The 27,095-nt window shown below is 60.2% G+C and overlaps 1 protein-coding gene across 9 annotated transcripts; it reads left to right on the top strand.

Moving 5' to 3' along the window:
- The first annotated feature begins 64 nt into the window (after positions 1–64).
- CTNND1 (catenin delta 1) lies at positions 65–27,020 on the top strand. Of its 9 annotated transcripts, none has more exons than XM_056493411.1 (20): positions 227–316; positions 13,480–13,598; positions 14,360–14,673; positions 15,680–15,751; positions 16,001–16,159; positions 16,343–16,875; positions 19,862–20,325; positions 20,418–20,601; positions 20,858–20,975; positions 21,289–21,442; positions 22,085–22,153; positions 22,795–22,922; positions 23,018–23,168; positions 23,405–23,597; positions 23,688–23,802; positions 24,322–24,409; positions 24,732–24,779; positions 24,880–24,977; positions 25,124–25,198; positions 25,381–27,020. In XM_056493411.1, exons 3-20 carry the CDS (start codon positions 14,479–14,481, stop codon positions 25,390–25,392), a joined length of 2,856 nt encoding a protein of 951 aa, XP_056349386.1. In that variant the 5' UTR covers positions 227–316; positions 13,480–13,598; positions 14,360–14,478; the 3' UTR covers positions 25,393–27,020. The 9 variants fall into 9 exon arrangements, with proteins under 9 accessions (XP_056349378.1, XP_056349379.1, XP_056349381.1 ...); XM_056493410.1 differs by lacking the exon at positions 25,381–27,020 and adding an exon at positions 21,816–21,833 and having other exon boundaries at positions 25,124–25,361; XM_056493403.1 differs by lacking the exons at positions 13,480–13,598; positions 14,360–14,673 and adding an exon at positions 21,816–21,833 and having other exon boundaries at positions 65–316.
- The last annotated feature ends 75 nt before the right edge of the window (positions 27,021–27,095 follow it).

The raw sequence follows: 27,095 nt of genomic DNA on the forward strand, positions 1-27,095 counted from the left end.
GTCCTTGTCGCGGCTGCTGACGCCGGGGGCGGCCCCGCGCCCGCCCCGCCCCGCCCGCCGGACCAACTTCCATTTTAGGTGCGGGAGCGGCGCGGGCGCACGGCGGGAGCCGACCGACCCCGCGCTCCGCACACACAGCCCCGCGCCGCCCGGCGGGACCCGGCCTGACCCTCGCCGCCGCCGAACCGGGCGCCCGCCTCGCCTCTCGCCTCGCCGCCGCGGCGGGACCCGCGGAGCGGAGCGGGCCGGGCGGCCGTGCCGCCGCCGCGGGGCGGGACCGCCCCCCCTCGCCCGTCCGCCGAGGAGCCCGGCCACGGTGAGTCCCGATCGCGGCGTCCGTGCCGCCGCTCAGGGGGCAGAGGGGAGGGAGCGGAGCCGGTGCGGGCCGGCGCCTGCCGGGCGCCGCACGCCCCCGCGGCGGCGGCGGGGCGGGCCGAGCCGGTCCTCGCCCGGCGGGGCCGGATCGGGGCTTGGCCGCGCTCTCCTGCCGGGGCCGGTCGATACCGGGGCCCGGGAGCCCCGTCCTGCCCGAGAGCCCGTGCCAGGCGCGGCCGCGCCCCGCGGGACCGGTGGGGCGGCGGGGCCCGGCCCTGGCGGGGGCGCTGGCGGCGCCCGGGAGCCCGCGGGGAGCGACACAAAGGCGGCTGGGCCGGGCGGCCGCCCCGCTCCCCGCCCGGGGCCGCCGCCGCTCGCCCTGCCCGGAACAAAGGCGGCCCGTGTGCCAGCTTCCCGCGGCCGGCACCGGCGGGCCCCCCCGCCCTCGGGCGGCGAGAGGGGCTGGGTCCCCCCGCCAGGTCTCGGCCGAGGCACGGCCCGGCTCTCCGGCTCTACGTCCAGCCGCCCCGTTCGGCTCTGCCGGTCTGCGCTGGGGCTCGTCGCCCGGTGTGTCGTTCGCCTGCGCCTTTGTTCTGTCGGGGAAGGGGCCGGTGTGCCCGGGGGGGGGGGGGGGGGCAAGTGTGCGGGTGGGGCTGCGGCTCCTCCTAATGGAATCGCTCTGAGCTTCAAAACAGCCCGACAGGCCCGTCCGCCCGAGCTCGCAAGCGACACCGAAACGCTTCCCGAGGAGTCAGGACGGTCCCGGAGCCGGTGTTGGGGGTCTGCTCAGCCGCCGGTTCTTTCTGAGTCTCCATTGGCCACACTGTCATTTAGCGACAGCCTGGCTGCCTCCGCCTTAGCCAGCGCTCGTCGTGCCTTCCCCAGTGACCTTCCCCTGCACCGTGGGCATTCCTATGCCTTCTCGGAGTGTTGCAGAGAGGAGACTTAGCTTGGGTGAGAAAGTTTGGGTGCCTCTCAGTCATGAGGGCTGCTGGCATCTGCGAGGCACCCGCGGGCTGGCAAAAGGGAGGTGGGGCACCTCCGTTATGGCCCTGGGCTTTGGGCGAGGGAGCTTGGACAACAAAGCTTCCTCTGATTGTTGGAGAGAGGGGTGGACCTCCTGGAGTGCCTCCCTCTCTCTCCAAGGGCTCGGTGCCCTTGCCCTTCCAGGGAGCCGGTAACTGTGGGGCTCACAGGGTGTTGTCTGGGGGGCCTGGGCTGTCCTGTGACCAGCAGGAGCTGGAGCTTCTCGCCTAGGGTTGTGGCACCCCAGATTCTGCTCAGCTCCTAGTGACCCAGAGAGGAGCATCTGAGTGCATGGAGCCTTGTGATGGTATTGAGCTGCAGCTACCTGTGGTTCCATCAGTGCCCTCTGTGTGCTGCACAGATGCTTTTGGACTTGACTGTCCAGGTCTTTGGTGTGGAGAATCGAGCTTGTCCTCAGCTTTGCAGGTGTGCTGGGATCCTCTAAGCCATACTCACAGCTTGTGTTTGAAATTGCCACTTCTGTGCCCTCTCTCTTGGATGTGGCAAGGTGGGGTCAGCAGCTGGCTGGTGACTCCCAGGCTCTTGCCTCTGCTGTGGCTCCTGCCTGTGGAGAAGTGCAGTGTCCACCAGGAAAGTTGTTAGTTGTCTTCCCCAGGGTTAACTTGTCTGCTCCATCCTGCTCCCAGGGCTTTCTTGAGGCAGGTTCTTTACTTGCCGGTGTTTGCTCGTGCTCTGTAAACAGCAAAAAAGCAGTTTTTAAGGATCTGCTCTTCCCCTTGGCTGAGTTTGGCTGGACTCTTGAGTGTGCAGACGACTGTCCTTTGCCGTATGCAGCATTGCTGGAATCTCGCGCGGAACCTTCCTGGAAGCGGTGGGAGGATGAAAGCGCTCACTCAGTGGAGCGTGCTGGGCTTGCCTGGGCTGCCACAGAGGGGTGAGCCTCCTTCCTTCCGACGTGGAGGTCAGGCCTGATGGTTGTGGTTGAGGAGCCCTTGAGGCCATCCCTTCCCTAAAGATGGGCTGGGAGTCAGATGAATGGTCCAGCCCAGACCGCGGAGCCGGCGTCTGTCCCTGTATTGCCTCTCATCTCTTCCCTCCTCCAGCCTCTGGCACGGAGATAAGACCTTGGCCCATTGTATCTGCTGTGGAGGTGGCTTTAGGACATCCAGAAAATAATAGTGTGGCTTGGATCGTGCCTGGAAGGCTATTGGCTTCTCAAAATAGCTTACCAGTGTCTGTGGCCTTAGGGGGAGAGTGCTGGGTAAAGCTCTTGGTTTCCCTTCCCAACAACCCCTCATAACTGTCTCTCATTTAGTGCTGGCAAGGACAGAGCCCTTTCCCAAGACTGTGGTGATGCTGTCTCCAGGGAAGTACAGAGCTCTCCTGGCTCTGAGCACCGTGTCTCTGCAGCGCCGTGGCTGTGTCCCATCCCTGCCTCGCTGACAGAGAAGCGGAACCCGGAGCTGGTGTGGGTCAATAGAAGACAGCAGGTGTTGCTTGGATGTGATGACAAAACCCGAACCTGGGCAATTCAGGCACTCCTTCGTGTGTGACACAGGGCTTGGCCAGCGGAGGAGGTTGTCCTCTGGCACGGAGTTCAGGAATGTGCCTCAGCACTAGGCTGTCGGAAAGGGGTTGGATTTACGGGCTCTTGACCAAAGTCCTCGAGTTCTCCGAGGTGGCCACAACCTCCTCTTTGCTTTATATCATCTGAGGAGGCTGTTTGGGGGAGGAAATAGTTTCTTAGAGCCAGTTCTTGTGCTGGAAACCCCCAGCAGCAGGCTGATGAGTCCATCCAGCTCCTGCCTGTCTTGTGCTTGTTGCTAATCCGCCTTCCTTCCCTCCAGAAAGGTTGCTGGTGTTGGTTTGGCACAAGAGTGCCTGTCCCTGTGCCCTTTCTGGTGGCTGCTGCATGCAGGGTCTGACCTCTGGATTAATGTGCTCTATTATGTTCCTGTGTGCCCTCAGCCTGTTGAGGGGCTTTGGGTGGCAGTGGTGAGGTGTGATCCTCCTGTTTCCCTTTGCCTGTGGAGGAAGAAACTTTTCCCTGTGAGGAATACTGCTTCCTTATGGTGGCCTGTGCAAGGAGGCTGAGATGAGGTGGCTCTGCTGGGTGTGGGGGGCAAACCAGTGACTAAGGAGCACAAGCTGCCAGGCGTGGTGCCAGGATGGGCCAACCCTTAACCAGGGTGCCCGTCACCTCTGCTTTCGTCTGCTCTTCCCAGCCCAGAGCAGCTGCTGATCAGAGGTTGGCAGTGGGATGTCTGCTGTGTATGGACCTTGGACCGAGGTGAGAACAACTGCTGCCCAGCCCTCCACGCCAGCTCCTGCTGCCTTGAGGGAGATGTTCTTCCCTGCCACAGGCTGCTGACAGGAATGTTGGGTGCCCAGGAACTTGTGCAGTGTCCCTAACCTCATTCTGCAGGTCCATGGTGACTTTGCACTGCAGAGCTCTTACCCACTGCAAGAATGCTTGTGCCAGTGCAGGCCTGAGGACCTGAGCCAGGCTTACCCCGATTTTAATTCTAGCAGGTCTGTGCCTAGATGTTTGTGCTGATGGGATGGGGAATTTCTGCTGTGGTACCAATCTTGGTGAGATACTTGTCCAGGTGTGCCTGGCTTTCCAGCACAAAGAGGGAAGGGTCCAGGTAAATTGAGGTGGGGGTCCAAGCCCTGGGAAGAGCTTTCCTATAGCCTGGCCAGGGTGGTGGTGCTCTGGAAACATCTGCAGGGCTTGTATGAGATGCCCCTGGATGGGCTGGGATTGGTGGCAGCAGCGTGCTGGGCTCATGTGTGTGAGGGCAGGAGCTGTTCCCGTACCTCCATTCTGGCCCTGACTGCTCCTGTTCCTCTGGGCGTTGGCCCTGGTCACAGCAAATGCTGCTCAAAGTTCACTGGCCCTCCTGGGCACACCTGAGCTGTTCCTGTCACTGCTGAGTCCCTGAGGGCTGGGCTGTGGGTACCAGGCATGGGGAGAAAGCAGCCAGAGCATGAAGGAGTGGGCAGTGGAAGGGCAGCTCTCTTCTCTTCTCTCACACAGCTTTTGCAACTGTGAAAGCACCTCCTGAATAGGAGAGTGGTTACCTGGGGAGGGAGAAAGGTGGCCCCGTGTGTGAGAGTTGGATGGCCTTGGACTGGATGAATATGGGGAACTGGTTCCCGCCCAGTCCAGAAGGAGGAAGGCGTCTCGCTGTCCCCTGACGATGTGTTTTCCTCTCACCCCATCTCGTGTGGCGCTGGGGCTGCTCTGTTCCGAGAAGAGCCCTGGCTCTCTCAGCTGCTTCCTGGTGCTCCCAGTCCCGGCCCAGTCGGAAAGGGGAGGTGGTGGTGCTGGGCTGCATGTGGGTATCTGCTGTGGGTGGGAGGGAGGGAGTGAGTGTGTGGAACTGCAAAGACGAGTTTTTCCGACCTGGAAGGGTGGGTCACCGGGGGTGTTTGCATGCTGCTGGCAGGCCCCTTGCCCAGTGGAGTAACACATTCCTGTGAGCGTGTTGCTGCACGCCGGGCTGCTGCTTGCCATGCTTGGCTTGGCTGCGGGCAGGCTGGCTTGCTCCAGGGGGAGAGATGTTGTCCCCCTCCTGCTCACTGGGGTCTGAGGAGGTGGAGAGCCCAGGGTGTTTCTGGGAGAAATCCTCTCTCATGTGGGGAGCCTGCCTTCCCCAGGTTGGCTTTGTCATCCTTACTCTCTCTTCTCTTTTTTGCCTGGTTTTACTTCCAGGACACACTGGTGTGGCAGAGCCACCTGTTCTCCCCTGTTCTCTGCCCAGGGTCTATCCCCGGCAGCTGACTGTGGTGGAAAACCACTCACTTCCCTTCTTCATTCTCCTTTCAGCAGCAAGAGGAGCTGCCCTGTGAAGGGCAGGTGGATGGGCCTGCAGAGCAAAGCTCTGGCAGGAATGAGAGCTCTGAGGGGACTCATATTTGGCTTCTCAGGGGTGGCCTGTCCTGCCTTCAGGAGCCTTGGCAGCCCCACAGTGTCAGGGAGCTCTGAGGGGTTGTGCACACAAGGAGATGGGGTGTGTGAGGGAGGTTGGAGAGCTGGCTTAGGGGGCAGATGTTGCACTGGGATTGTGGTGCTGGTGCTGCTGTAGCTCTGCAGAGAACCAACCCGTCTCTGGGGCATGGCGGGCACAGCCAGAGCCTCATGGGGTTGGAAAACATTATCTTCCACCCTCTCCTCATAGGATGCTCTGAGCCCTGAACAGGAATGTGATAGCACTATGGGTGAGGAACCCTCGGATGTGTTTCCTGGAAACAGACTGCTTCCAGCAAGCTGGAAGGCCAGGCACCTGGTCTCCTGGGTGAGCCATGCTGACCTTCTGGCTGGCACAGCTGGCCGAGGCTGGGCTGGCGGTAGTGCCCATGCCTGGCATTCCCAGCCTGGTTCCAGTCATCTGCATGCCGGCCAGGGGCAGTAGGGAGTGGCCCTTGGCAGGACGTTGTGTTTAGGAACTTGCAGGAAGGGGAAGCCACGATGTCATCTCCCGTCTGACCAGGAAGCGCAGGTTTCCTTCCCTTTGGCTCGCACAGGAGCCTGGGAAGGTGCTTCTCAGTGAGAGAGGTGGGGGTGCAAACAGTTTGGGCAGGGGGCTGGGGTAGGATGGAGTCCTGCTGGCCCTCTGTCCTGTTTGTCCCTTGCTGCTCCGTGTGAATGCTGGCTCCTGCCAGCCTGTGTGTGCACCGTAGGGCCCTTGGAGTGCTCTGGGGGACTTGGTGTCACCCTGCTGCTGCACCCCCACCTCCAGCCGTGATTCACTCCCTGGCTCCTGCCTGCTGCTTCTCCAGTGGCTTTCCTTCACCCATTCATTACTGCTCTTGGCAGGGCTCTGGGAGCCATCTCCAGCAGACGCACGCGTGCAATTAGAGAGCCGGGCACCTGATGAGGTCATGCCGAGCCAGCGGAGCTGGAGCCGGGGCGTTCAGCCCAGCCCCGCGTGGTTTGTGCTCTGACTCAGCCCGTGGCCGCCTTACCTGCTCGGGGAGTCCGGGCTGGCTGGGGCGAGGGGGGGCAGGGGGTCCCACTCCTCCTTGGGCCACTCCCTCTGCCCGGCTGGGCTTAATCTCGGCAATTCCCTCCTGGCCACTCCCTCACCAAATGCTACTTCACCTGTTTGCTCAGCGTGGGGAGGGTGTCTCCCCTGGAAGAGGGAAGGGTGCCGCGTTTGCCTCAGGGGTGCCTGGGTACCCTTTGGGTGGGGAGGCTCCATGTGGGGTTGCTGGGAAGGCTGGGGGCCCTGTCTCCTGCCCCTCTCCCCACTCCTGGTCACGGTTCCTTGGTGACTTGCCCTTGCTGGAAAGGCAGATCGTGCTGGCTGCCCCCAGTGGTGCAGGTCCGGTGAGATTCCCTTGTGCTTCCAGGCCCTGCTCCTTTGTCCCCTGGTTGGAGCAGGGCCTGGAAGCCAGGACTGGTTCCTGGGGCTGCAGGTGTGGGACAGGAAATGACCTCAAGTGGCTTCCTTGGGAAGAGGGCTGTGGGAAGGGCTCTGTGCCCGGGAAGGGTCCCAAATCTGTGTGTCCAGGTGCTGGGCTGGCACAGGTAGCTGCAGGTGCTTGTGCCTGTGGCCTGGTGAAGGGAGGCTGCCTTTAATCCTGCTGGGAATGCTTGCCACCAGACTGTGGCCTCTCTGCTTGGGCACAGCCAGCAGTACTTGTAGGGTACTACTCTGGAGTAGCTCATATGCCCCTGGGATGGGGAGCCAGAAGAGCAGTTTCCCACATCTGCTGTGCCCTTGGCTTGGGTAGGCAGCCCTAGTCTCACTGAGGGGACTTTGCTCCCTGGACTCTGCCAATATGGCCCTTATCTCTGGTGTGTTTGTTTTCCCTGCGGGAGAGAGGCAGCTGAATGGGAAAGTTGAGCCCGGCAGAGGGTGGGGGGCCGGGTGAAGGGCAGGGACATTGGCGTGGCTGAGGCCTGGGGGGCCGCGTTGACCTTCAGCCCAGCGCCAGCGTCCACTGAGCCTTGTGGCCGTGGGGACAGCTCATGTCCCCCTTCGAGGTGGCCACTGTTCCTTGGGTGGAGCTGCCCTGCGATCCCCCCTGCTTGCCTCGGGCCGCGGTGGCAGAGCCGGGGGGCTGCAGCCTCCCCCTGCCCGGGAGCCGCTGGGGTGAAGCAGGAGCCCTCTGGCTTGCCGGAGCGTGGCCTGTCCCGGGAATGCTCTGGCCCCATTCCCAGAATCCGGCGCTGGGTGTTTGTTTGCTGCTGCGCCCCCGAGGTCTGGTGCTACTGTGACAGGAAGTGGGGACGCCGGGGGGAGGGAGGCCGGCCGCCGGCTGGGGATGTGCCTGTGAAATCCCTTTGTCCCTGCCGAGCGCTCAGCTGCGAATTCCCACAGCGAGGAGAGAGCCGCCTTTGTGCTGCTGCAGGGCTCCCGACATGTGAATCTCCTGGGCCTGGGGGTGTGAGCCGTGGGGCTGGTGCAGAGGGGTGCCGGGGACCCTCGCAGCAGTGCCCCGTGGCAGCGGGGCTGCTGAGGTGTCCGTGGGCAGTGGGATGCAGCAGGATGTTGCTGGCAGGAAGGCTCTGGCCTTGTGGCCTTCCCGCTTGGGGGCTGCGGGTCGACAGAGCCTCTGCCTGGAGCCCAGCGCCTTGGCTGCCCTCCGCGGCCCTCTCCTCCCTGAAAATGCCGAGGGAAGCTCATCTCCCTTCTTCTCGCCATGGTGCTCCGTCCAGGCCGTGCAGAGGGTTAGCAGCTTCCCGGCTCTCCTGGAGGGAAGGAGCTCCTGGCATGCTGTGTCCATGCTGTGTGCTTGGAGAGGGGCGAGTGGCCCCCGGCGTGCCTGGGAGGGACAGCTGCCCCGCCGCAGGATTGCTGGCATTCCAGCCGAACAATCCCAGCTCTCCACAGCCGACCCGAGCCTGCACTGCTCCGTGCTCGGCTGCCTCACTCTTGGCCCTGCTGGGGTGGCACCGGCCCGGTGACCTCAGCGCAGCCAGGGACAGATCCCTTCCCCAGGGGATCGCCCGTGTTTCACAACCGTCGGTTGTGTCCAGACCCGTCCTGCAGACCCGATCGGTATCTCCGTTCCCGGCCCCCTGCCCTGGCTGAGGGGAAGACCCACGCTCCTGCTTCCTCCCCTCCAGCCCCACCCTGCCCTTATCGCTCCCTCCTCATCCTGCTCCCTGGCTGCCGTCCCGCTGCCTTATAAGGTGCGATCTGCGCCCGGCTTGCATCTCCAGGTGACTCCCCTCTCCGGAGGGAGGCTTTCCCAACCCATCCCGGCTACGTGGCCATCATCCCTGGCACTGGGGGTGGCAGGTGAGCTAGGCCAGGTGGCGATCCTGCTGCCAGTCCAACCAGTTGGGTGTGAAGGGCGGAGGAGGAGCGGCTCCCTGCCTGTCCCTGCCCGCGGCGCCGCTCCCGGGTGTTCACCCGCCGGGCTCTTGCTGTGACCGGCACCCGGGGCACGGCTCCCCCCCGGGGAAGGTGGGGCTGGGCCGGAGCAGGCAGGCGCCCAGGGCGGTGGCCAACCTGCTGCCGGAGCAGCCCTTTCCTGGTCACCTGCCAGCCTGCCCGAAGTCCACTGTGCTCTGTGAGCTGCCAGCAGGAAGAGCCCTCCTGGGGGCCAGGGAGGCAGCTGGAGCCCAGGGCAGCAGGTGGGGAAACCTCTCCCCCGATGTAAGGTCTGGCAGAGTCAGGGTAGGCTGGGGAGTGGGAGCAAGGGGCCTCATACAACCTGGCAGCAAAGATGTGTCAGCCTCAGCGGGGATCCCTCAAGGGTGGGCTGCTCTGAGGTGATAGCTGTGGGCACCTTCCTGCCTCTGGGTTTGGGAGAGAAACAGCCAAAACTCTCCTTCACCTGCACAGGGATATAGGATCTGCTGCCCTGCTTCCATCAGCTGTCCTGCTTCCCCCCGTGACCTGAGGGCCATGGGCACTCTGAGCTGGACACAGAAGCAGGTGAGCCTGGGTCTGTGATCTCCCCTCCCACGCCCTGCTGCTTCAGCCATGCTGAGGTCTAAGAGTTGATGTGTGAGCCTGGACCCTGTGCTTGGCGTGAGGAAAGATGCCAAGGATGCTGGCTCATTTATTTTTTAGGTAATTGAGACTGACCAGAAGCCCATGGTGAATTAGCAGGGCTGTGAGCCTGTGCAGAGCAAGTGCACTGCAAGCGCTCGGACAATTGCAGGCTTGAATTATTGATGGCGTTTCTGTTTTTTCCTAAGTGCATCATGATAGGCAGCTGGGACCAGGAGAATTTGTTGCTTCCTCTCTCTCAGGGATGGGGTCTGGTGCTGAGAGCTTTCAGAGAGTGGGCAGCCAGCTGGCTCTCCTCAGGCCCTGGGGCTGAGAGAGAAAGGACAGTTATTGGAGTGGAGTTGGGGACTGTGTTGCAAAATTCCTCAGGAAGCGCATCCCTCTTTTTCAGCCTGGCAGGTGGATCTGACCTGGGAGCCCCAGAGGGGCTCAACCAGTCTGGATAAGGGGCTCTGTCTGTCCTAGCTCTGATGGAGTTGGAGAAGGGCTTTCCTTGTGCTTCACAGTGTGGGGGGCTGCCATGAGTGTCTGGCCATGGTGACAAACATGTGCTGGACAGGTGTCTGGGGCTCACAAACAAGCAGTGAAGCTATGTGAAAGGCTGGGATGTGGCAGACAGAGCTGATGCAGTTCTGTTCGCCCTCCCTGGTGGCAGCAGGACTGTGGCAGTGAGGACCTGGTGTGTCCCTTAGCAGGGTGCTGAGGCAGGGATGATGTGGCAGAGGAGATTCTGACTTTGCAGGTGCTTGGGTTGAACTTTGCCCAAGGTGTTCTGTGCTGAGGCAGCAGCCTTAGTCCTAGGGATCCCAAGACCTTTGGGTGACAGCTCTCCAGGGACTCGGGGCATGGAGCAGGGCTGGAGCAGATTGTTGGAAAAATCCACATAGAGGACTGTGAAGATCCCCCTGTGCTGCTGCAGTAATGCCTGTCAAGCCTCCTGCCTGAGTCTTATCTGCCAGATCTTGTCCATTTTCCCTGGCCTGTGGAGTACAATTCCCCATCTGCTGGCTCGGTCTGGGCCCTGGGGTTAATATTTCTGTGGCAAACTCCAGGAAAACACTCCTGGTTGGGAGCCTTCAAAGCCTGGACTCCATCCTCTGGCAGAGGAGGGTGCAGGTGAACTCTAGGTGGGTATGTCTGTGGTTTGGCCCTGGAAATTTATTTTTCCAGGCAAAGGATTTGCTCTCTGGGAAGGCAGTTCTGCTGGAGAAGCTGGGTTGAGAGGTTTTGGGAGAATCTGCCATGTCACAGCTGTCTGCAGCAGAAGAGCTGTGGAGGGCTCAGAGTTTGGGGTGCCTGTCTGGCTGTGTCCAAGCCTTTATCCAGATGGGAAGGTTGTGGTGGGGAAGCTCCATGCCCACAGGTGGGCTGGTAGCTTCTTCCTGGGCAGCAAGTGGCCTCTGCTCTGGAGACTCTGTGACATCTCTCCAGTGGACCCGCTCTGATTTTTGGGACCCGTGGGCACAGCACAGGGTGGGGTTGGTGCCAGAAAATTGGGAGATAAGGCCAGATGGATTTAGGTGTGAAACTTCCTGGGTAGGGGCATTGTTCCCTAGGGTTCTGATTGCTGCGGGGACAGAGAGGATTCTGCCCCTAGGGTGAAGCTTTGTCCTTAGGCTTTTTGGGTTTGCCCTGAACTGAGCCAGCTGAAATATTTTTGGCTTGCTGGGGTTTTTAAGTAACGGGTGTGTCAGCAAGTGCCTCTCTCATGATGAAAAGGCTTTCATGAGCCATCCTCAAAGCCGGTCAGGGTCTGGCTCTGGAAGAATGCTCTGTAGTTGGATCTTCAGAGGCTGGGGGGGAGGAGGGAGAGAATGGGCGCAAAGCGATCCCTGGAATTTCACCCTTGCGGGTTCCTGTGTACTTGGCTTTGCACTGTCACGAGTAGCTCACTGGCTGGAGTGAGCAGGATGCATAGCTGAGGCTCTCTCCTTCCTGCCCTCCCTGTCTCATTCTAGAGATGGCCACTGAGTGCCCCAGCTGGCATTGGGACATTCAAGGGGCCCTATCCCTGAATGTGAGGCAGGTTCCTCGCAGATGGGGGGCTGTAGGGCCGAGTTTGGAGTTTGTGTGCCAAACCCAAGGAATGACTGTGCTCCAGTCGGGATGGTGCTGGCTGTGTCTGTGGGGACAGCTCTTGCTGACCTCTCTGGACCTGGCACTGCCTCTCCATAATTATGTCTTTAGTCCCAGATTGATGAAGACAATGGCTGGAATGAGGGTGGAGGGAGCTGGTCTGTCCTGTTGGTGGAGGAAAACTGGGAGAGACACCGTTCTGCTGGCGCTTCTTGCACATCCTGGAGCCGTGTCCAATGCTCAGGGCAGGAATGACAGCTGTGTAGGCAGTGCAGCTCCCCAGCACTGAGTCTCTCTGCTTAACATGGCCTGATTCTGCTGGGAGACCCTCAGGTGGCCCCTCCTCGAGCATCCATTGGAGCCGGAGGGTGCGGGACCTATCCTGTTCCTTCCCCTGCTGTTGTGTTTACTCCCTGTGGAAGGGACGGGAAGGAAGCAGCCTTGCAGCTGCTCTGGCCCCTTATCTGGGGCCCTAACAGCCCTGCAAGTTTCATTGTTAGTGTCCATGTTTCCCAGCCCCATTCCCAGGGAACAGAGGTGGGGATTTGGGGCTGGAATGTCCCTGTGGGCTATGTGAGTGCTGCCGTGCAGCCTTTGGGGACCAAGGGGATCTTCTGGGGCTCCTGGTTCCTGTCCGTGCTTCCCACAGAACCAGACCCTGCTAGTCTATACTTGCTGCAGGCATGATCCTCTTCATGAGACCAGACCAGCCAAATTTCTTCTTGGACTCAGGGAGCTGCCTCTTTTTTTATTTTCTGAAATACCACTCTGGAAACAAATCCCAACAAGCCAGGGGGCTTGGCTGGGATTTTGGATGCTGCAGTTGCATAGGGTGTCCTTGCCACGTTACAGTGTTGTCCAGCAGGACAGAGAGCAGTCCTACCACTGCTGTGTGTCCTGCTCGACAACACTGTGATGTGGCAAGGAGCTACTCCCCTTCCATCAGGGAGCCCTGGAAAGGCTGAGAATCTGTGGCCCTGCTTAAAGTGGGTGGTAGCCCACCAGAGATAGGGAGTATCACTAAGGGATGAGAGTTGGGATGTGTCAGCACTGTTCTGGGAGGCACCAGGCCTCTTCTTTGGAGAATCCTGCAAGTCCTCAGGGCAGGTGAGCAGCAAGGGTCAGAGCCATACCTGCATTTCCATACAAGGCTCGGGAAGCCGATCTGTTGGAAAAGCCTTAGGGAGTACCTGTTGCAAGGTGGGAGGGGTGGAAAGCTGAGTGCATGAGCCAGGAGTCATGTCTGGGAACCCCAAAAGCTTGCTTGGGCTCTGGAGCGTGGTGGGCTGCGTTCATCCTGGGGTACACTGCTGGGCTGGGTGTGCCATGGCTCCTTCTCCTGCTGGGCACCACGTGGGCAGGAGTAGAGCAACTGGATGTTTTTTATTGATGAAGGCAGATGACAGAGTGGCAGTGACCAGATGGTGGAACGCGCTGTGGGCGCCTTCCAGAGCACTGGGAAAACATCCACCCTGCATGGCCGGGCTGTGCCACCGTGGCTGACACGCGCCTGTACCCGAGGGAGGCTCTGGGGAGCAGAGCCACAGGAGTGAGGAGGGGTTTGACAGATCAGAAGACTTTGCTGAGCTGCTGTGCACCAGCATGTGCTGCAGGCTGGGTCTGGAGGGGCTGCAGGAGGTGGTGGGAACAGGGATGCTGCCTGCTGTGAGCCCCGGGTCGTCCTTATCGGCCCTCTGGGGCGGTGGCACTGGGGAGTGGAGTGGGCAGAGTTGGAGACCGTGGGAAAGCAGCTTCTGTGCTGCTTGCCCGGCTTGAGCGAGTCCCCACATGCCTGCCATGACTGCAGAGCTTTGGGAAAACCTCTCGGGCTTGCAGGGACTCGGCCGGGCTGCGCGGGAGGGGTGCAGGGCTGAGCCCTGGCCGCTCCTCTCCGCCTCTGCCGTTTCTCCGTCGGTGGGAACAGCGAGGAGTGCTGCAGTCTCCGAGGAGCTGGGGGGCTGTTGCAGGAGCGGTGCCGCGTTTGCCGCCCCACCGACCCTTCCAGACTCATCCCTGAGAGGGGAGGGGTGGGAGAGAGGCGCCCGTTTCCCAGTTCTGTGCCTGCCCTACCTCCTGTTTAGGAGTTCTTGTGTGTGATTTTGACCTGCTCCCGCTGTCCCTGCAGCTCTCTTCCCTCCTGCTTCCTCACTGTGGTGGCTGGGCTGTTTCTCCCATGACTCTCTGCGTCTAGACCTGGCTGTCCCGTGCCTTTGCCAATCAAACCTGAGCTTCCTCCTCTGACAGGTCTGTATGGAAGAATATTGCCTTTCTGTACCAAAATGTTGATTGTGGCTCACTTGCTGTTCTCCTTCGGGTGGGAGTGTTGGAGGGGTGCAGGCCGAAGCCTGTCCCTAGGTTTGTGGGCTGAGGATCCCTGGAGGGAGAGCCCTGGTGGATACCTGGAGGGTGGTGAGTTTTGGCAGCAGTCAGAGGGGCTCATGGGATCCCCTTTAGGGGGATCCCATCACATTCCATCCCCTTCCGGGCTAGGAAGGAGTTGTGGAGCCAAGACTGTCCCTCCATCTTTTACTGCACCAGGGAGGAGGGAGCAGATAAGTAACATGGCCCTCTCCCTCCGCCCTTCCCTGGGGGAAGCAGTAGGATTCGGGTCACTTCTCATTCTTCAGGAGTGTCCCCTGCCCCACCCCAGGGACATGCCCTCCCCTCCTGCACTGCCTGCCCACAGCTTTTCCTTGCCCATGAGGTTTTCCCTCAGCCCACAGCAGCTCTTCTGAACCGGGCTCAGCCCGAGCTGTTTGCTGGGCTGGGGGGACCTTCTGTCCCCACAATGCCACTTTTCCAAGCTTTAATGCTGGGGCAGTTTGCATCTGAGTCCTGCTCCAGGACCCTCTTGCCAGCTCTCTGGTGATGGGTGGGAGTGGGTGTTAATGCCATAAGATTTTTTTTTTTTTTTTTTTTTCCCTGTTCTGAAAATCTGTCTTAATGAAATCAGTCTCTTCTGACCGCTTTTCTCTCCTCCTTTCCTCCCCCAAAATCATGTGCAGTGAAGAGAGGGGCTCCTGCCCTTCTGGGTAATTTTTCCCACCCTCACCTTGACACCAAGCCGCCTCTGCTTGTGCCTCCCCGTGCCCCCCGCCCTGCCCACCCTGGGCACCCGTCACCCATGGACGACTCGGAAGTGGAGTCGACCGCCAGCATCCTTGCCTCTGTCAAGGAGCAGGAGGCACAGTTCGAGAAGCTGACCCGGGCCCTGGAGGAGGAACGGCGCCATGTCTCGGCCCAGCTGGAGCGAGTCCGGGTCTCCCCACAGGACGCCGGCCCGGGCTTGGCCAACGGCACGCTCACCCGGCGGCACCAGGTAAAACACCCCCTCGGCAGAGGGGCGTGCACAGGCTCCTGGAGCCCCCGGAGCTGCCTCCCCTCGGCCCTCCCTGGATACGGGAGGTGGAGGAGGGCCCGCCTGTTCTTGTGGCACTGGTGTACTGCAGTCGGTCTGGGGGTGCAGACCTCGCTTGGCAGACAGCCTTCAGGAGAGGAGGTGCCAGCCTGGAGGCTCTTGCTGCCAGGTTGGCTCTGTTCTGGTTTTGGGAAGGTCAGAGGCTGGCTGTGCTCAGTTCCAGGGCATCTCTGCTCCCCATCCTGCTCAGCTGCTTGGAGGGCAGCTGAAATGCTGAGGCTGGGGTGTGTATGTGTCTCCTTCTGTGTGTGACAAATCCCTGGAGTCTGCCTGTCCCCACATGGCCAAACCAGGGCTGGGAGAGATCTTTTTTCTACAGGGCTGGAAATGTGGTTTCATCTGCCTTGGCTTGAGGCGTCTCCTCACTTTTTCAGGCTCAGTCTTGGAGAGGGGTGCTCTGAGGGCTGGTGCGTGGTGGTGTGCAGGAGCCAGGTGCCTTTCTGGCTGTGGAAGGTGGTGGTGCCAGGAGGGACCTGTGGGGCAGGGCAGGGTGGACAGAGGAGGAGTTCAAGTGTCAAACCAGCAGCACTCTGCGATCGGTCACTGCGGTTCTCTTGGGCCCAGAGGGGCCTCTGGGGTCACTGGTGGCTCCTGTGTCAGGAGATGTGGAAGGTTTACAGGGCCCTGCCCGGGGGCAGGGAAGGGTCATGGCCGTTCCATCAGGAGCGTGTGGGAGAGCTGGGATGTCGAGGTGTCTCCTCTGACTCTTGCCCAGGCTGGCTTAGAGATTTGCTGCACGTGGCACAGACCCCTGAGGAGCGTGTTCCTCTGCTGGGGGCTCCCGTGGGGTGCATGGTGGGTGTCTGTCAGATGCATGAGATGGGCTGCTCAGGGCCCTGCAGGGGAGTGAGGATGGGTGCATGGGAGATGAGTGTAGTAATGGGCCTGCTGCCCTGCTGTGTTTCAGAACGGACGTTTCCTGGGCGATGCTGACCTGGAAAGGCAGAAATACTCAGATCTGAAGCTCAACGGGCCACAGGTAGGGGGAGCTCAGCCCTCTGGCTGTGGGCAGCCTGCTTGCTGTGGGAGGGTGCGGGACAGTGCCCCAGTGTCCCCATTCCAGCAGGGAGAGCGTGATTTCGGCTCCTCATGTGGCCACCCTGGCTTAAAGGTATTTTCTTCCAAAATGTATCAGAGCTCTATGTGAAGAAAGATCTCTTGTCCAGCTGACACTAGGAGGGCCCAGATTGGTGACAGGGCCCGACTACCTGTCGCATTCTTCCCTCAGGACCACAGCCACCTCTTGTACAGCACAATCCCCAGGATGCAGGACCCGGGCCAGATCGTGGAGGAGACGTACACCATGGAGGAGGACCCTGAAGGTGCCATGTCGGTCGTGTCTGTGGAGACATCAGATGATGGGACAACTCGGCGTACAGAGACCACGGTGCGGGCCTGGGGACACTGTGGAGGGACCCGGGCATGGTGGGGGACCCTGGTGGTGGGTGCTCGGCCATGAGCTGAAACAGGGTGTGAAATGTACCTGAAGTAAAGTGCTGGAAGGGGAATCCGGGGGTGCAGAGACATGGTGGGATTCCTGATGTGAGTGTGCTCTGCACGTGTGTTCCAGGTGAAGAAAGTGGTGAAGACTGTGACCACCCGGACGGTGCAGCAGGTGCCGATGGGGCCCGACGGGCTGCCTTTGGAAACGTCCCCCGTCACCAGCAGCTACGTCCAGACCATGGACAGGAACTTCCGCAAGAACGGCAACGGGGGCCCCGGCAGCTACCTGGGCCAGGCGGGCACGGCCACCCTCCCTCGCAACTACCACTACCCCGACGGCTACGGCCGCCCCTACGAGGACGGGTACCCGGGCAGCGACCACAGCTACGGCAGCCTGTCCCGCGTCACTCGCATCGACGAGCGCTGGCGCCCCTCCATGGACACCTACCGCGCCCCCAGCCGCCAGGACATCTACGGCCCCCAGCCCCAGGTGCGCGTCGGGGGCAGCAACATGGACCTCAACCATTTCCACCCCGAGCCCTACGGCCTGGAGGATGACCAGCGCAGCGTAGGCTTTGAAGATGTGGACTACGGTCTCATGTCTGACTATGGCACGGCCAGGAGGGCGGGGACCCCGTCTGATGCTCGGCGGCGGCTCAGGTATGTGGCAGGAGGCTCTGGGATGCTCTGGGGTCCCTGGAACTTTATTGTCCTTGGAGAAAAGAGGACCATGGACACATTGCTGAGAGCTGAGTCACACGCGGCTCACACAGGAGAAAACTTTCATCCGCTTCTAATTGTCTGCTTAATTGGTGGTTAAACCTGGGTGCTAATTGGGCCGGTTGTCCTGCAGCCAGGAGTTCCAGTGGGCAGCTGAATGTAGCTCCAGGCCCTTCCCTCTGTGCCACCAGGGCTGTGTGTGCCGCAGTGTGGCACATCCCTCTGGGAGCCGTGCCCATGTGGGCTGTGTGTTGGGAGCTGCTGCAGTCCCATGATTGTGCTGTCCCTGTGCCAAGAGCAGCCCCGGGAAGGGGAGCTCAGCCCAGGCTGGGGTGAGCAGGCCTTGGCCCCACAGTGCCCCAGAAGCGTTCCTGCACAGCCCGACCCTGCTGCAGGGCAGGGCGGGAGAAGCTGCTCAACCTGTTTGGCAGCAGCAGCAGCTTCTCCCCCTTGTGTGTCTGTGGTGATGGCGGCTCCTCCACCTTGCTGGGCTGTGCTGCCCTGGGAGGCCAGAGCAGGGTCCTGGTGGTCCTTCCTGCCCTGCCAGGCAGCTGTCACCTGCCTGAGGCTGTGATTCCTGCTCATCAGTCTCTATTGCTAGCCATCCCTGCACAAGTGCTGCTCCCTTCTCTGCTCCTGGCTGGGCTGTCAGCAGGCCTTGGGCAGGTGCTGGGAGATCGCTCTGGGGGTGGTGAGGTAGCAATGGAGTGAGGAGCTGAGCCAGAGTCCTGGAGATAGAAAAGAGACTGTGTCAGCATCTCCTGAGTACCCCAGAGTGGGCCCAGGCGGACAGATAAGGTTCAGCACAGGTGGCCTAAGCTTGCGAGACTTAAATGAGAGGCAACAGGGAGAGACCTGGGGGAAAGGAGGTTCTTACCAGCCCCTGTGGAGATCTGCCCCATCCAGGTGCAGCTATATCCATGGTAGCTCCTGGCTGCCAGAGGGACTGAAGGAGCAGCTTTGTCCTTGTGGCTGGTGCCAGCACAAGTGCTTCTGGGCTGTGGTGAACCAGTCAGGGCAGTTGCTCACCCAGATGGATTTGCTCGTCCTCCTCACTTTGTGCAGCTTGCCTGAGCTGGAGGAGGGCAGGCAGGGCTGCTCCAGGCTTCTCCCTCCTTGGGCAGCCCAGGACAAGCCAGTGTTGGCAGTTTTGAGCACATGGCCATCAGGTCTCGTCCCTCAGGGAGCGTGTTGGGCAAAAGGGGGTTACACAGGTGTCCAACCCCTGGCTGCTTGTCCAGACAGAGACTCTGGCTCCCTGGGCTGTGTCCTTTGGTGGCCTTTGAGACCATGAGCCCTCGGTTGTGTAGGAAGGTGTCTATGCTCCTGCTCCTCCACATCCTGGAGAAAGGGGGTTACAGGAATCAAGTGCATGAGCTGCAGCCAGGTGGGAGACTGGAGGATGTGGGTCACGTAGAGGCGCAGAAGGTCAGCTCTGTTGGAGTTGCAGGAATGGCTTAGGGTATGAAAGATGGGTTGGTGGGCCCCTGAGACAGCTTTCCCACCCCCCGGGCAGAGCGATAAAGATCACAGCAATCTGTGGAATCCAGGCACTGTTGAACTTGGCTTGTCCCTCACCTTCTCAGTTACTGTCCACACTGGCTGCCCAGCTCACAGGAATGGGAGCAGGGAGAGCAGCGTCCCCCACCTCAGAGATGTTTGTCTTGAGCAGGAGCCTGGCTGTTAACGACTTCCTTCGGGGAGGCAGCTCGCCAGGCACGCGGAGCCCAAGGAGTGCCTCGAGCCACGGGAGCTGTGTGTGCTGGCTGCCTTTGGCTGCAGAGAGCTCCAGCCCCTGCTCTGGGGCTCTGGTCAGAGCTCCCTCTCTGCAGGGAAGGAGGGAAGGGGCTCCTTCCGGTTCCCTGCCAGTCCCATCTTGCCTGGAGGTGGAACCCTCCACAATTGCAGGGTGGGATTCAGCACCGCGGTGGGATAGGAGCTCTGTTTCGGGGAGCGTGAGTTTTGGCGCAGGAGTGGGATCAGCTGCCAGCCGTGTTGGCAAGTGTCAGTGGCTGCATCTCGCTCCAGCCTTGTGCTGCTGCTGAGTACCTCTGAGCTGCCAGGCATGGGGCATGTCCCCACTGGGACCTGCTGGAAGCCAGCCTGGCAGCCCTCTGCCACGGCAGTGCCACAGTGCTCAGGGGTTGTGTGACTGCGGAAGTGGCTCTAAAGCTGATGGCTTGGGCGAGTCCTGTACCAGAGGCTGTAGGAAGGGAAGTGGTGGCAGCAGCAGGACCTGCCACCATCCTTGTCAGGGTACTCATGGCCAGAGCTGCCTGTGCCTGATCCAGGCACTCCGGAGATGGCTGAGCAGCCCCTGGGGTAGATGTGAGCTGGAGTGGAAGTAGAAGTCTCTCCTTGGGTCTTGTTTGAATGTCCTCAGTGCCCTGGCACAGCAGGGATGACTGAGCTGTCTCCTCCCATCCCATTCTGTTGGAAATGCTGGATTCCTCTGCCTGGGTCGGGGAAGGATTGTAGTGCCAGTGACTGCAAAAATGGGAGAATCTGGGATTTGAGAGGTGTATGTTCTGGGAGCGTGAAATGTCACTTTGGCGTGCAGGGCAGTAGTTACATTTTACATTTCTATGTGCTTGTTTGGGCTCATTCCTAGTGCTGCCAGTCCGTGGATGAGCTGTTCCTGGCCAGGGCAGGGGTCTGGGACTGTGGCTATTCCCCGGGCCTGCGCCGGGAGCTGCAAGGTTGATCCCTGGAGCCTCTGTGTCTCTTGGTGGCCAGCTCAGCCTGTCCCCAGGGCAGCAGCACACCCTGCATGTGGGGCGGGCTCTTGCCTGTGCCCCAGGGCTGGCTTCCACCTCCTCAGGGGTCAGAGACCAAGATCCAGCTTCATCCCTTCTGGTGGGCTGGAAGGGGCACTGCCTCCCCCAGGTGCAGGACTGTGCCAGACGCCCTCTGCCCTCTCTCCTAGGAGTTGTGAAGACATGCTGGTGGATGAAGTGGCCCCCGACCGGTACTACTGGGCCCCGTTGGCCCAGCACGAGCGGGGCAGCCTGGCCAGCCTGGACAGCCTGCGGAAAGGCGGCCCGGCCCCGGGGAACTGGCGCCAGCCGGAGCTGCCGGAGGTCATCGCCATGCTGAGCTTCCGCCTGGACGCCGTCAAGTCCAACGCGGCCGCCTACCTGCAGCACCTGTGCTACCGCAACGACAAGGTGAAGACAGAGGTGCGCCGGCTGAAGGGCATCCCCGTGCTCGTGGGGCTGCTGGATCACCCCAAGAAGGAGGTGCACTACGGCGCCTGTGGGGCTCTCAAGAACATCTCCTTCGGCAAGGACCAGGATAACAAGATCGCCATCAAGAACTGCGACGGCGTGCCCGCCCTGGTGCGCCTGCTGCGCAAGGCCCACGACATGGACCTCACCGAGGTCATCACAGGTAGTGGCTCCAGGGAGGGCAGGACGGGCTGGTCCCTGGCGTGGGGTTTCTGGTCACCTGCAAGTGCTCACCTTCCTCTTGTGGCGTTGCAGGGACGCTGTGGAACCTGTCCTCACACGACTCCATCAAGATGGCCATTGTGGATCACGCACTACATGCCCTGACCGATGAGGTGGTCATTCCCCGCTCCGGCTGGGAGCGGGAGCCCAACGAGGATTCCAAACCCCGCCATATAGAGTGGGAGTCGGTGCTCACCAACACTGCTGGCTGCCTTAGGTATGGATCTGGCAGAGGACTGGCCTGGGTTTGGGCTGCAGCACTCCTTCTGTGCTGTTCCTGGCACTTCCAGAGGACTGTGGAGCAGCTGCTTTCGTAAAACAGCTGCTGGTGGTGCAGACCTTGAGTTTGGAGGCGTTTACCCTCCTGAGGGGAGCTGTAGGAGCTGTTTTCTCTCTTGAACGCTGCGGGGTGTGGGCTGCCCCTTGCCTGCCCTCAGCTGTCTCTCCCATGATGGTTCTCTCCTGCCTGCCAGGAATGTGAGCTCGGAGCGGAGCGAGGCCCGTCGGAAGCTGCGGGAATGTGACGGGCTGGTGGACGCCCTGATCTACATCGTGCAGTCTGAGATTGGCCAGAAGGACTCGGACAGCAAGGTACCACAGCGGGACTAGCGTTGGGAAAGGGAGAGCCTGCGTGGGGTGCACCTGGCACTGTTGGACCAGGAGGTGTCTGGCACTCAGCCTGCAGTTTGGGGTAGCAATGTTGGCCTCCCGACAGGGACCTGGTTGTGTCACTCATCCCCACACCACTGCCCCTTGGCTCAGGGCTTCCCTATCAGCCCTATCAGATAAAGTTTTGCCTTGAATTTTCATTGAGCTTTAAGCTGAAGGCTGGGCTGGGCCCTTGCTCGCAGGCCTGGAGTGCTGCTCCCAGTCTCTCAGTCAGACACTCTGGTTCTCTCTCCAGCTGGTGGAGAACTGTGTGTGCCTGCTGAGGAACTTGTCCTACCAAGTCCACCGCGAGATCCCCCACGCCGAGCGCTACCAGGAGACACCCCTTGTCCCTGCCAACAACGCTGGGCCCCACAATGCCAGCTGCTTCGGGGCCAAGAAAGGCAAAGGTTTGTGTGCCAGCAGCAGCAGGGAGGGGAGGAGGGGAACAGAGACAGGTCTTGAGGGTGGCCTGGGGTCTTTGTGCTCCTGCTCGGGCATCTTGCGTGAAGCCTGAAGGGCAGCTTTCTCTGGAGGTGCAGTGGTCCCTGCTTCCCTGGCTCTGGGAGCTGTTGCTTGCTTTGACACAAGCTGTGGTGGGTGTCTGTGGTGGCGGGATGGTGGCCGATACATATCCACTAATTCCACGCCTTCCCTTTTCTCCTGTGTTGCCCCTTCCCGTTCCCTTTGCTTTCTTGCCAAATGATCTGCCCCATGATGCTGTCGGCACTTCTCTTCTCCTGCCTCCCTTCTCTCCTGTCCTTCTGTCCGCCTCACCAATAGACGAGTGGTTCTCCAGAGGTGAGTGCGCTCTTGGTTTTACTTTTTCCATGGTTTAATTGGGTGCTTTCTCCAGCTCTCTTTGCCCCCCTCCCCAGCTGGGCACATTCTGCCTGCAGTGTGGCTAATACCCCCAATGTCCCCTCCTGCGGCACGCTGGTCACTTGGCTTCAGCTCGCCTCTGGGCTTGTTCTTGCAAGTGGCAAAGAGCTGTTGGGCCGAGGCAGGTGGGGAGAGGAGGAGTCTCATGCCTCTCCACTTGCCCTTTGAAGGTAAAAAGCTCCCAGAAGACCCTGGTGCTGACACGGTGGATTTTCCCAAAAGAACAACTCCAGCCAAAGGTATGCTCCTTGAGTGGTTATGCAGGCCTTGGGTGTCAGGGCAGCTTTTGCCACAGCGGCCTGGGAGAGGAGCGAGCGAGAGGAGCTCTTTCCCATTGAAGTGAGCCTCTCCGATGGGCAGAAGTTGGATTTGGAACAGGAATGCCCAAGGGCCTGTTAAAACATGAGCTCTGCCAGTAGTTAAGAGGATCTTATGCATGGATGAGGTCAGCGCTGCCTCAGGACAGGCATCAGAGGGAAATACTGCCCCAGGGGCTGAGGGACAGCACAGTGCCACAGCCCTCCCTGATGGTCTCAGACTTGCCAGCACAGTTGCCCTCTTGCCTGCTCTTCCTGGGCATGGAGAAACAGGCATGATTTAAAGCTAAAATCTTTGTCTTAGAAGTGTTTTCCAGCCATGAGAATGAGGAAGGGTCATTCCCAGAAGCCTCTGGGGACAAGTGTCTCACTGTATGTGAATCACAGTCCCTGGCCAAGTCACGGCTGGGGTTTCTGGTACCCTGGGGTAGCTTGGCCCTCCCTATGCCAAGGATCCCACTCCTGGGAGCCCGGCTAGAAGCTTCCAGCTTTGTCTGCCCTTTGGATTAGGCAGATGCTACAGAGCCCTTGGATAAACCCTTCCTCCCCTTGTCTCCTGGCAGGCTACGAGCTCCTCTTCCAGCCAGAGGTGGTGCGGATATACATCTCCCTGCTGAAGGAAAGCAAGACTCCAGCTATTCTGGAGGCTTCAGCAGGAGCCATCCAGAACCTGTGCGCAGGCAGCTGGACGGTGAGTGCCCACAGGGAAGGGGTGAGGGGAGCTGGGGGGGCTGGCAGCGGTGTCCCCAGCCCCGGGTGACACGGTGGCCCTGTCCCTCCCCGCAGTACGGCCGGTGCATCCGCTCAGCCCTGCGCCAGGAGAAGGGGCTCTCTGCCATTGCCGACCTCCTGAGCCATGACAGCGAGCGCGTGGTCAAAGCGGCGTCCGGCGCCCTGCGCAACCTGGCCGTGGACCTGCGCAACAAGGAGCTGATCGGTGAGCGCGGCACGCTCCCTGGGTCCCTGCAGGCTAGGCAGGAGCTCTCTCCTCCTCCTCCTGGCTGCTGGGGAAGTGTGTGGGCACAGCATCAGCCCAGGCTCTGTCTGCTGCCCTCACCAGAGCAGAGAGTGCTGAGCTCCGCAGAGAGGGACAGCAAAACTGGTCACCTGTCTGTGGTTTTCCATTCAATCCTGTTCCATGCTTGCTCACACCCAGCTCTTTATCCTTCCCAGGCAAACATGCCATCCCCAACCTAGTGAAGAACCTGCCTGGAGGCCAGCAGACCCCTGCCAAAAATCTCTCTGAGGACACAGTGGTGTCAATCCTCAACACTATCAATGAAGTGATCGTGGACAACCTTGAGGCGGCCAAAAAGCTCCGGGAAACACAGGGGATTGAGAAGCTTGTGCTGATTAACAAATCTGGGTAGGCTCTGCTCAAAGGATGATGCACAGAGTAGAGAGGGGTTTCACTTTCTCTGTGTTTCCAAACATCTCTTCCTTTGCCTCTTTCTAGGAACCGCTCAGAGAGAGAAGTCCGGGCAGCCGCCCTCGTCTTGCAGACAGTCTGGGGCTATAAGGAGCTGCGGAAGCCCCTTGAGAAGGAAGGCTGGAAGAAGTCAGATTTCCAGGTGTGGGGATGCCCTGTGGTGGCCAGGGTGGTAGGTGGGGTCCTGCAGCAGGGAGAAGGCTGTTCCTGGAGCTTGGCAGTACTGGCCTGCAGCTCTTCACCTTGCTGGTGGCACTGGGCACCCACAGAGGTGGGTGCCAAAGGCCAGCAGGAAGTCTCTGCTAGGAACACTCTACTGTAAAGTGTCATGCCCTATGTCCCACATGAGCATGAGGCAGGAATTTTGTCACTCTATTTAGAGTGACTGCTTCTGTGGCAGTGTTGAAGAACAGGGTTCTTCCAGGCTCGGTTTCCTTCCCAAAAGCAGAGACTGCTCTTGCTGCTGGAGGGGCAGGCACTGCCCTGGTCCAGGCAGGTCCCCCATTCTGATGGGGGTGCACTGGGGGCTTCAGCACCTTCTGGTTACTTTGTCCCTTACTCAAGGACTGTGGGAGGGTTCCTGGGTGCTGGAGGGGTGGGTTGTGCTGGTGAGGAAGGAACATCTGGGGCCAGAGTTTGAGTGGTTACTGTGTTGCTGTAGGTGAACCTGAGCAATGCTTCTCGGACCCAGGGAGGCAACTCCTTTGATGACAGCACCTTGCCTCTCATCGACAGGAACCAAAAAACAGGTATGTGCTTGCCATCATCCCTCTTGTGGATACTCAGGGCAGCTGGCATTTGTCCCCTCCCTGCTCTTCAGCTTTGGCTTCCCTGGCAGCCACAGCTGCTCACACAGGGCCTTTAGTATGGGCCTTGGGTAGCTTTCCTGGCCATCAGAGCCCTCAGCTGGGGCCTTAGGACCTACAGTGCCAGCCCCAAGAAGCAATCTGTGGTGTCCTTGGGTCACAGAGCTGCAGCTGGGCCTGGGCTCCCCCAGCTAGGGCAGGGAGCAGTTCCTCTGTGGCTTCTGGCTGCAGGAACTGTCCCTGATGTGCTCTCCCATGCTTGCAGACAAGAAATCCTCCCGGGAGGAGATCCAGATGAGCAACATGGGACCAGGTAGGAGAGGGACTCCCCCCCCTCAGTGTGTGGGGAGCAGGGCAGAGTTCCCATCTGTGGGGGTGGCACAACTCACTGACTGTCCCCTCTCCTGCTCCAGACAACTATTCCACACTCAACGAGAGGGACCACAGCAGGACACTGGACCGATCCGGTGACCTCGGAGAGATGGAGCCGGTGAAGGCAGCGCCATTGATGGTGAGCAGCTCCCTTTAACTCGGAAGGAGTGGGATGGGTGCAGGAAATGCCACATCACTGTCCTGTCTGGCAGAGGAGAGCAGAGCTGGGCTCCCACAACTAACACCCCCCATGCCATGGCCCCTACTAACCCCGTGTGTCTGCAGCAGGAGGAGGGGCAGGAGTCGCAGCCTGAGGTAGAGGAGGAGGAGGAAGATGCTGCTGTGCCCTCCCCCATGTCGGTATGTCGCACGGTGCCCTGCCCAATCTGACAGTGGTGACAGATCCTGCTGTGCTCTTAGGGGTGCTTGGCCAGCCAAATCCTGCTCCAATCACTGCTGCTGCAATCACTGGTGCCGTGATCCTGCCTCCGCCCTCACTCCTGCTCCAGCCTTAACACCTGTCCCTCTCTCTCTCTCCACAGCAGAAGATCTAGCTGGCCTCTCTGCCTCTGCTCCGTTTGGGTTGATAATATATTATATATATAAATATATAACTCTTCATGGTGGAATGGACCGACTTTTACCTTGTCTTATTGTTGGAATTTTGCTGGACTCTCTGTGCCAACCATCCAGCCAAATGCCTGGGCCGGGTCCCCAGGGCAGCCCGGGCCACTCAGTCTCCTCCGGGTCACTGCACCTCCCTGTTCTGGGACACCACCACTGAGAACTCCTCCTCCTGTCCTGCACCACCTCCTTCCTCCTGAGAGTAAAACCTTCCTGCCTGATTCTGCCGGATCAGCCGGCGTGGATGCTGCACAAGGACTCGGATCTCTGCCTTTTACCAGGAGCTGCCTTCTCTCCCACGCCTTCGCCCTGCTCCGAGGTGTCTTGCAGGGACAGGGACCTCACTCGCCGCCGCCTTGTTTTTGGTTTGGTTTTGTTGCCTATAGGATATATTTTTTTCGTGCAGGATCACTCTTTCAAGCAGGGCTGTGGGAACAGCAGGAGCATCCCTCCTCCCTGAGGGCTGGAGGCACAGGGGCCAGGGGAAGGAAAACCAGCAATAACGTCTCTTGCTTTCCTCTAGATGAGGCTTTGGGGGCATGGGAAAGGGGATCCAGCTCTGGATCCTGCAGAGGGGTCTGGATGGGGCCCTGGCTCCCACCCAGTGCCTGTGTGAGGAGGATCCTTCTGTGAGGAAGGAGGTCAGTGCTGGGGCGTGGGCCAGGGTCCCTGTGGAGGGAGGAGATGCGGCAGGGTTTTGGGGAGAGCGGGCAGCTCGGGGCGCACTGTGCCGGGCACCTGGAGCCGGGATCCCACGGCGCTGACCCGCTGACTTTCTCTTGACACGTGCCTTTCTTTTGCCACTGTGAAATAGCTCTTTGAATCGTACTGTCCGGCTGCTTCCCTGGGAAAGGGGAGTTTCCTGGGCTTCCAGCAGGGCTGAGCTCTTCCCTGCCCTGCTGGGAGCCTTACCTGTCTACAGTGGGGCTAGGAGCCTGTTTTGGGGGGAGCCCAACCCCCCTGCCCTTGCTGAGAGGGTTCGGGGTGCTCATCTGCATCCTGGCCTGGGCTGCCATGGGAATTGGGATGTGCTGCTCCTCCTCCTCCTCTTGGCTGTGGTGCTGGGGCACGTCCATGTGCTGTGATCTTTCGGGGGGCCCTGGGACTCCCTGTGCAACTGGAAGCCTCTCTAGGAGGCTGCAAACTGGAGCAGGAGCCCTCCCAGCCCGGGGCTCCCCCCAGGGCGGGCTCTCAGGGCATGGGGAGGTGGCAGGGGCAGAGCTGGTGCCTTGCTCCTGCCCCAGTTCCCCCCTAGCTCTGGCTGGGCCTGCCCTGCGTCCAGCCCCACCTCAGCTCGGTTGGGTTTTGTTCTGGGGTCTAACTCTTCTCTTTTCCTTTAAATATGTAAAACACTAATTCCTTTTTTTAATTTTTAATTCCAAATGAACCAAAAAGACAGCATCCCCCTTCTCTCCTCCATGGCCCTGGTGGGGAGGCGGGCCAAGGAGGTGGGGAGGGGGAAGCACCAAGCCGTTCTTTGTCTGATTCCTGTGCACACTCTTGTAACGCTTTTAAAACAAAATGATTTTTTTATATAAATAAAGTTTTTAAAGTGTGATGTGTGCCTGCCCCCTTGCTGTTTCTGGCTTTGCTGCTGGGCCCAGGTGCCTTTTCCAGGAGTGCTGCTGGTCTC

This window comes from Oenanthe melanoleuca, chromosome 5, assembly GCF_029582105.1.
Source record: "Oenanthe melanoleuca isolate GR-GAL-2019-014 chromosome 5, OMel1.0, whole genome shotgun sequence".
Classification (NCBI taxonomy): domain Eukaryota; kingdom Metazoa; phylum Chordata; class Aves; order Passeriformes; family Muscicapidae; genus Oenanthe; species Oenanthe melanoleuca.